General features: G+C 45.7%; 2 protein-coding genes across 3 annotated transcripts in view; one reads left to right on the top strand and one right to left on the bottom strand.

Annotated features, from left to right (window-relative positions):
• Nucleotides 1-1,848: 1,848 nt before the first annotated feature.
• On the top strand, nt 1,849-3,875 carry LOC115118652 (DNA damage-inducible transcript 4-like protein). The gene is made up of 2 exons (XM_029647332.2): nt 1,849-2,102; nt 2,732-3,875. The coding sequence occupies exons 1-2, from the start codon at nt 1,931-1,933 to the stop codon at nt 3,178-3,180; spliced, it is 621 nt and encodes a 206-aa protein (XP_029503192.1). The 5' UTR covers nt 1,849-1,930; the 3' UTR covers nt 3,181-3,875.
• LOC115130948 (bromodomain-containing protein 8-like) overlaps nt 3,789-9,341 on the bottom strand; it is a 48,150-nt gene continuing 42,597 nt past the window's right edge. For both annotated transcript variants that reach the window (XM_065019837.1, XM_065019838.1), the window contains exon 17: nt 3,789-4,325. In XM_065019837.1, coding sequence (XP_064875909.1) covers nt 4,266-4,325 — 60 coding nt within the window. In that variant the 3' untranslated portion in view covers nt 3,789-4,265. The remainder of the gene's footprint in view (nt 4,326-9,341) is intronic.

The raw sequence follows: 9,341 nt of genomic DNA, 5'->3' as shown, positions 1-9,341 counted from the left end.
TGTTCTTGGGCACAGGGACTATGGTGGTCTGCTTGAAACATGTTGGTAGTACAGACTCAGACAGGGTGAGATTGAAAATGTCAGTGAAGACACTTGCCAGTTGGTCAGCGCATGCTCGGAGTACACGTCCTGGTAATCCGTCTGGCCCTGCGGCCTTGTGAATGTTGACCTGGTGATAGACCATGCTTGAGCTAGGAAGCAGGTGACTGAGTCTGGGACTGGTCTGGGTGTTCTGGACTGACTTTGAATAGATTTGAGCAGTTTCAGAGTGTCTCAACCACTGAATATGCTTGGAGGACAAAACGTTGTGACAGAAATAGGGCACATCAGTGATATATGGTGCATTTGATTAATTTACTTAATTAGGTCAATCATTTGAGAACCTGTGAATACCTGTTCTCAATCTGATGAGGAAGCTGATATCTGTGAGCAAACACACACAAACATGGACACACGGACTCACACACAAACAAATGGGAAATGCAAGCAGAGTGGCTGTCTGCAACAGCTCAGCCAGACACAGTGGTAAGCCCCACAGACCCACACATTATGTGGTTTCCCTTCACTTCCATAGAAAGATAGGAAACTCCCTCTTTACTGATGTCATAATGGTAGCCAGATCCTCACATGATCTGGGCAGGGCTGGTGTACAGGTATAGTCACACAAGGGGAAAAGTCCCTTTCTGTGACTCATAACTGAACTCTTTTACAGTCAGACTCCTTCCTGGGGCACAGATCTAGCCATAGATTCTGAAGAGGTCCAACATGTGAGTTTAAAAATAGCACATAAGTCTATATATATATACTTGTTTTTTTCATTTCCAATACCCACAACACACATTTTTATTTTATTTAACCCAGCAAGCAAGTCAGTTAAGAACAAATTCTTATTTACAATGACAGCCTACCCCGGCCAAACCCAGACGACGCTGAGACAATTGTGCGCCACCCAATGGACTCCCAATCACAGCCAGATGTGATACAGCCCAGATTTGAACCAGGGACTGTAGTGACACCTCTTGTGCTGAGATGCAGTGCCTTAGGCCACTGCGCCACTCAAGAGCCCAAGAGCTGTTTGGTGAGAAAACATTGACTCTTCTAGATACACATTAATTTCAACATGTCTGAAACACTTGTGTGAGTGTTGAAAGGGCCCAGGGTGAAAGGGAAACAGAGAGGAAAGCAGGAAGGAAGGATCCAAGGTTCAGGGGAAATCCACTTCCTGCCTGGTCAGTGAGTATCAGGCCATGTGATGTGATTCACCTGTGACTCAGCCCAGGTAGTGGCTAGCTGGGCTGGCCTGGTCTAGATTCACAGGCACAGGTAGGGAACAGAACAGCAAGTGTTTTCCAGTGTATTCCAGAACCTACAGGTCACATACTTATGAAATGATTCATCAAAAGGGAATCAAGACAACCATTTCCAATATCCAATACAATCATTTTTAGGGGGCTACCTTTTTAGGTCTAAATTAGGTATCCATGATTCTGTCATCAGTTGAAAATACATTATGAGATCAGAAGAATCTTTGTTTAGAACAAAACAAAACAATTTGTTCTAAATATGAGTAATTGTTTATTTTCATTTTCTTGATAACCTAACAAAATATACCTGTCAAATAGCATTCATTGCACAGAAGACAGAATACTGGATAAAATAGGGGATATTATCAGTATTGAGTAGCCAGCCAATGCAACGTCTAGGCATGTTGCGTGAGGCTGATTCAACCCGGTTCAGCAGTTGCTCGCTGTCGCGCTGCTATGGTAACCAAGGAGGCGGTCCCACACGTGATCAAACTCAGCTGATGCAACCAAGGAGTATTTAAACACAGAGAGCTCCAATAACCACAATCAACTGACTTCTACATGGAGAGAATAGACAGAACACGTGTATCACTGAGTGGAGTATTGGAGATAGAGAGACGGTCAAAATGGTCTATACCCCGGCACTGGTCCTCGGACACGGAATACCGATTGTGTCTGAAGAGGATAACATTGTCGAACTGATGAGAAAGTTTCTCTGTCAAATCACTTCGAGCGACAAAAAAGATGTGCGTCGAGGCAGCATTGAAAGTTCCGAATTCATCAAGGAAATAAACTCAAGTAAGTCTCTGTTCTGAAATCTAAGTATGTATTTCATCAGATGTACTGTACTAAATAATGGCTTTTGATAACCATTCCATTTAATTTTGGTGAATTTATAGGCCTTTTGACAAACTTTTTATGAGGACCATAATGGAAACAAGTATTTTTACTTTGTAATCCTCGGCAACTTTGGTATATGTATCTGTTGCCTGGTGTAACATGTATTTTCCAAGCGGCCACAGTAGCCTGCCGTCAGATAGTTTACTGTAGCCGACAGCTCATGACTGTATCAGTTGATGATCTGTTCTAAGAAGTTAATTGACCTGAGCTGTCTCCTAGTTTAAAGTGGCTGATACATTGCCTTATTTTTACGATAAATTCCCTATTACAATGTTACTAAGTATGTAAAATTCTAAATCTATAGTGCAACACGTGTTTAGGACTAATCATCAAAATAATGACATTTTTAAGATGGTTTGAAATGTAATTGTGCAATGTTCTTGAATAGCCTAAATAACTAAGTAGGTCAAAAAGTCTTGGCATATATAGCCCCTGTCAAATGTCTGCAATACTAAAGTATAGGCTGTGCAACTTCAACTCCTGGTTGATCAGCAATATTGATATCAACACGCCATTCTCTTTTCCAGGTCTGGACTCTGCAACGGCTCTCGACTGTGAAGAGAGAATACTCCATCAGGACATGACCAGGCAGATAGTGCGTTGTCTCTCTGAAGCTAAAGAATCCAGTCTGCGGTGCCGGATACTACTGCTTCCCCGCACGCTGACCGCCAATGTTGCCCTGGATGTGGTGCGTTCCTCAGCGGGAGAGCCGTGCGGGCTCCGTGGGGCCTTCATACAGGTCTATTTGGAGACACAACTGGGCCAACAGCTGCAAATGCTGGGCACTATAACACCTGACCCGGCTGTCACTCCTACTTTCGAGCTGTCCGTCGTGTTCAAGCTGGACAAAGACTGTTGGCCGCTTCTCAAGCACATATTCGTTACCGACAAGGTGTTGAAACTACGACCCCAGTACCGACTGGTCAAGAAGAAATTGTATTCCTCTGCGAGCCCCGTCATACATGAGTTCCGCTGAGACAATTTCTTATCAGGAATCAACATGTGGCCTATAATTCTCCACATTCCAGTTAGGAGAAAAAGCTGTTGCACCACTGTCTTTTTTCAGTGTACTAAATATATGTTAGTGTACACTACTGTATTGGAGAGTTGAATGAATGTTAAATGAATGTTTTGCACTGGAATATCACTGAAGAACAGTCAGTTCAATTGTGAGAAGAGATCATTTTGTATTGTTTGAAAAGGAAGGACTTGATACCCTGTTTTGTACTGCTGAAATTTGAGTTGACATAGAAAAGAGCACAGAATGCGTGTTACCTTGCTGGTATTAGCAGGGGTCAAGTATGGTACAATCTAACTGACAGGTTTTATTTTTTTGTGCACATTTCTGTTTGAAACAATTGCTTGATTGTCTTTTGTAAAACCATGGAAATCTCATGCTGGATGTGGAAGCAAGCTAGTGTTGCCCCTTACCCTGTCTGACTGTTGCAGTATTTTTAAACAGTATTCTTTTCTGGGTTGCTTTACTCTTTCAATCACAACAGCTGTCAGAATCACCAATGATTAGTCTATACCCTAAGAACTGAAGGTCTCAACTTAGGTCTGTCAAAGTTACGGACACTTCCATTGTTTGCAATTCTCTTACTTTTAATAAACAGTTGAACAACAAAACATACAAATGGGGAAAAAAATAAAACTGTACATAAAGTTCAACACTCCGGTACTACTTTTTTGTACTCCCACTAACATACAGTAGACTCATAATTCCTTGCAGGATATTTTACAGTTGGCTACATCCTAAAACACAATGGGGCCCCAAGTCAGTCACTGTAGTAGTAAAACTGATTCAGTACTCCAGGGCTGCAGTGTCTGCTGGTTACTTGTGGCAACTGTCAATCTATAGTGTACTGGCTTCAAATGCAAATCATAGACTTAAGTTAGTTAAACTGTACACAGGACTGCAGCCATACCGTGACCCGAAAACTCTGATTAAACTCAAACAACTAACTTCACATAACTGTAACTCCATCAAACATTCTCTGGTTTAAATCGTCCAATCCCTACATCAAGTCTCATTGGCACCCTACTGCCGTTTGACTCCGGTTATTTCTTCATCTTCATGTCTGCTTCAATTGCACAGCGGCGCCCTCTGGTGCCCCCGTCCTGCAGGGAAGAGAGGTTGGGTTAGAGGTGAGTCCGACACCAGGTTAGAAACCCAGCGATGGCTCCTGGTCGGCCTGTTTAAAACAAGATTATCTCTGCTGCCTGCCAGATGAAATGAAGAAAACAAAAGATTAAAAGGACAGAAGAAAGAAACAATGGACCAGACGGGACATGCTAAGAAAGAAGTTGAAGACAACCACTGAACACATAAAAAAAAGGCATATGGAGCTAAACAAATGCACGTACACCCACAACCAGGATGGGTCCACTTAATCAAATACCGAAGGTCAAAAACTTGGTGAGGGAAGTGTTTGTTAATATAAGAGGTGAGTGTATGCATTTGAAATGTTTCACTATAGTCCGTGTGAGTAGCAAACTTGTTTTGGTAGTGTGACGTAGAAACAGAGCGTGCACTCTGCTTAGTCTGGTGAGATTTGACCTTTGACCTGAATACTTACAAAAAGAGAGAGAAGGAAAGCGGGAGAGGCCATTGGGACACTGTCCTGTAGGAGGACAAACAGTTAGTGAGAAAAGAAACACACACACACAGTGACATTTACCCCTTGTACACACACACATCCAGAGTAAACAACACAAACAAGTACAGTCAGACAAATAAGACACATTCAGACAGTCAAGTGAGAACACAGGAGTCAGTCGAAATGGAGAGAGGAGCGACAGTACGGACAGACAGTACAAACGGAGAGGGGAGCGACAGTAGACAGTAGTAACGTAGACAGTAGTAACGGAGAGGGGAGAGACAGTAGACAGTAGTAACGGAGAGGGGAGCAACAGTAGACAGTAGTAACGGAGACAGTAGTAACGGAGAGGGGAGAGACAGTAGACAGTAGTAACGGAGAGGAGAGCAACAGTAGACAGTAGTAACGGAGAGGGGAGCAACAGTAGACAGTAGTAACGGAGACAGTAGTAACGGAGAGGGGAGCGACAGTAGACAGTAGAAACGGAGACAGTAGTAACGGAGAGAGGAGAGACAGTAGAAATGGAGAGAGGACAGACAGTACAAACGGAGAGGGGAGAGACAGTAGACCGTAGTAACGTAGACAGTAGACAGTAGTAACGGAGACAGTAGTAACGGAGAGAGGAGAGACAGTAGACAGTAGAAATGGAGAGAGGAGAGACAGTACGGACAGACAGTACAAACGGAGAGGGGAGAGACAGTAGACAGTAGTAACGGAGACAGTAGTAACGGAGAGGGGAGAGACAGTAGACAGTAGAAATGGAGAGAGGAGAGACAGTACGGACAGACAGTACAAACGGAGAGGGGAGAGACAGTAGACAGTAGTAACGGAGACAGTAGAGGGTAGTAACGGAGACAGTAGTAACGGAGAGGGGAGAGACAGTAGACAGTAGAAATGGAGAGAGGAGAGACAGTACAGACAGACAGTACAAACGGAGAGGGGAGAGACAGTAGACAGTAGTAACGGAGACAGTAGAGGGTAGTAACGGAGACAGTAGTAACGGAGAGGGGAGAGACAGTAGACAGTAGTAACGGAGAGGGGAGCAACAGTAGACAGTAGTAACGGAGACAGTAGTAACGGAGAGGGGAGAGACAGTAGACAGTAGTAACGGAGAGGAGAGCAACAGTAGACAGTAGTAACGGAGAGGGGAGCAACAGTAGACAGTAGTAACGGAGACAGTAGTAACGGAGAGGGGAGCGACAGTAGACAGTAGAAACGGAGACAGTAGTAACGGAGAGAGGAGAGACAGTAGAAATGGAGAGAGGACAGACAGTACAAACGGAGAGGGGAGAGACAGTAGACAGTAGTAACGTAGACAGTAGACAGTAGTAACGGAGACAGTAGTAATGGAGAGAGGAGAGACAGTAGACAGTAGAAATGGAGAGAGGAGAGACAGTACGGACAGACAGTACAAACGGAGAGGGGAGAGACAGTAGACAGTAGTAACGGAGACAGTAGTAACGGAGAGGGGAGAGACAGTAGACAGTAGAAATGGAGAGAGGAGAGACAGTACGGACAGACAGTACAAACGGAGAGGGGAGAGACAGTAGACAGTAGTAACGGAGACAGTAGAGGGTAGTAACGGAGACAGTAGTAACGGAGAGGGGAGAGACAGTACGGACAGACAGTACAAACGGAGAGGGGAGAGACAGTAGACAGTAGTAACGGAGACAGTAGACAGTAGTAACGGAGAGGGGAGAGACAGTAGACAGTAGTAACGGAGAGGGGAGAGACAGTAGACAGTAGTAACGGAGACAGTAGACAGTAGTAACGGAGAGGGGAGAGACAGTAGACAGTAGTAACGGAGAGGGGAGAGACAGTAGACAGTAGTAACGGAGAGGGGAGAGACAGTAGACAGTAGTAACGTAGACAGTAGACAGTAGTAACGGAGACAGTAGTAACGGAGAGGGGAGAGACAGTAGACAGTATAAATGGAGAGAGGAGAGACAGTACGGACAGACAGTACAAACGGAGAGGGGAGAGACAGTAGACAGTAGTAACGGAGACAGTAGACAGTAGTAACGGAGACAGTAGTAACGGAGAGGGGAGAGACAGTAGACAGTAGTAACGGAGAGGGGAGAGACAGTAGACAGTAGTAACGGAGAGGGGAGAGACAGTAGACAGTAGAAATGGAGAGAGGAGAGACAGTAGAAATGGAGAGAGGAGAGACAGTAGACAGTAGTAACGGAGAGGGGAGAGACAGTAGACAGTAGTAACGGAGAGGAGAGACAGTAGACAGTAGAAATGGAGAGAGGAGAGACAGTAGACAGTAGTAATGGAGAGGGGAGAGACAGTAGACAGTAGTAACGGAGAGAGGAGAGACAGTAGACAGTAGAAATGGAGAGAGGAGAGACAGTACGGACAGACAGTACAAACGGAGAGGGCAGAGACAGTAGACAGTAGTAACGGAGACAGTAGACAGTAGTAACGGAGAGGGGAGAGACAGTAGACAGTAGTAACGGAGACAGTAGACAGTAGTAACGGAGAGGGGAGAGACAGTAGACAGTAGTAACGGAGACAGTAGACAGTAGTAACGGAGAGGGGAGAGACAGTAGACAGTAGTAACGGAGAGGGGAGCAACAGTAGACAGTAGTAACGGAGAGGGGAGAGACAGTAGACAGTAGTAACGGAGACAGTAGTAACGGAGAGGGGAGAGACAGTAGACAGTAGTAACGGAGAGAGGAGAGACAGTAGACAGTAGAAATGGAGAGAGGAGAGACAGTAGACAGTAGTAACGGAGAGGGGAGAGACAGTAGACAGTAGTAACGGAGAGAGGAGAGACAGTAGACAGTAGAAATGGAGAGAGGAGAGACAGTACGGACAGACAGTACAAACGGAGAGGGGAGAGACAGTAGACAGTAGTAACGGAGACAGTAGACAGTAGTAACGGAGAGGGGAGAGACAGTAGACAGTAGTAACGGAGACAGTAGACAGTAGTAACGGAGAGGGGAGAGACAGTAGACAGTAGTAACGGAGACAGTAGACAGTAGTAACGGAGAGGGGAGAGACAGTAGACAGTAGTAACGGAGAGGGGAGAGACAGTAGACAGTAGTAACGGAGAGAGGAGAGACAGTAGACAGTAGAAATGGAGAGAGGAGAGACAGTAGACAGTAGTAACGGATAGGGGAGAGACAGTAGACAGTAACGGAGAGAGGAGAGACAGTAGACAGTAGAAATGGAGAGAGGAGAGACAGTACGGACAGACAGTACAAACGGAGAGGGGAGAGACAGTAGACAGTAGTAACGGAGACAGTAGACAGTAGTAACGGAGAGACAGTAGACAGTAGTAACGGAGACAGTAGACAGTAGTAACGGAGAGGGGAGAGACAGTAGACAGTAGTAACGGAGACAGTAGACAGTAGTAACGGAGAGGGGAGAGACAGTAGACAGTAGTAACGGAGAGGGGAGCAACAGTAGACAGTAGTAACGGAGAGGGGAGGAACAGTAGACAGTAGTAACGGAGACAGTAGTAACGGAGAGGGGAGCAACAGTAGACAGTAGTAACGGAGAGGGGAGCAACAGTAGACAGTAGTAACGGAGAGGGGAGCAACAGTAGACAGTAGTAACGGAGAGGGGAGCAACAGTAGACAGTAGTAACGGAGAGGGGAGCAACAGTAGACAGTAGTAACGGAGACAGTAGACAGTAGTAACGGAGAGGGGAGAGACAGTAGACAGTAGTAACGGAGACAGTAGACAGTAGTAACGGAGAGGGGAGAGACAGTAGACAGTAGTAACGGAGAGGGGAGAGACAGTAGACAGTAGTAACGGAGACAGTAGACAGTAGTAACGGAGAGGGGAGAGACAGTAGACAGTAGTAACGGAGAGGGGAGAGACAGTAGACAGTAGTAACGGAGAGGGGAGAGACAGTAGACAGTAGTAACGTAGACAGTAGACAGTAGTAACGGAGACAGTAGTAACGGAGAGGGGAGAGACAGTAGACAGTATAAATGGAGAGAGGAGAGACAGTACGGACAGACAGTACAAACGGAGAGGGGAGAGACAGTAGACAGTAGTAACGGAGACAGTAGACAGTAGTAACGGAGACAGTAGTAACGGAGAGGGGAGAGACAGTAGACAGTAGTAACGGAGAGGGGAGAGACAGTAGACAGTAGTAACGGAGAGGGGAGAGACAGTAGACAGTAGAAATGGAGAGAGGAGAGACAGTAGACAGTAGAAATGGAGAGAGGAGAGACAGTAGACAGTAGTAACGGAGAGGGGAGAGACAGTAGACAGTAGTAACGGAGAGGAGAGACAGTAGACAGTAGAAATGGAGAGAGGAGAGACAGTAGACAGTAGTAATGGAGAGGGGAGAGACAGTAGACAGTAGTAACGGAGAGAGGAGAGACAGTAGACAGTAGAAATGGAGAGAGGAGAGACAGTACGGACAGACAGTACAAACGGAGAGGGCAGAGACAGTAGACAGTAGTAACGGAGACAGTAGACAGTAGTAACGGAGAGGGGAGAGACAGTAGACAGTAGTAACGGAGACAGTAGACAGTAGTAACGGAGAGGGGAGAGACAGTAGACAGTAGTAACG

Source organism: Oncorhynchus nerka, linkage group LG6 (genome assembly GCF_034236695.1).
Source record: "Oncorhynchus nerka isolate Pitt River linkage group LG6, Oner_Uvic_2.0, whole genome shotgun sequence".
NCBI classification, from domain to species: Eukaryota; Metazoa; Chordata; class Actinopteri; order Salmoniformes; family Salmonidae; genus Oncorhynchus; species Oncorhynchus nerka.
The sequence above is the reverse complement of the archived record's forward strand: the minus strand, read 5'-3'. Positions and strand labels throughout refer to the sequence as shown.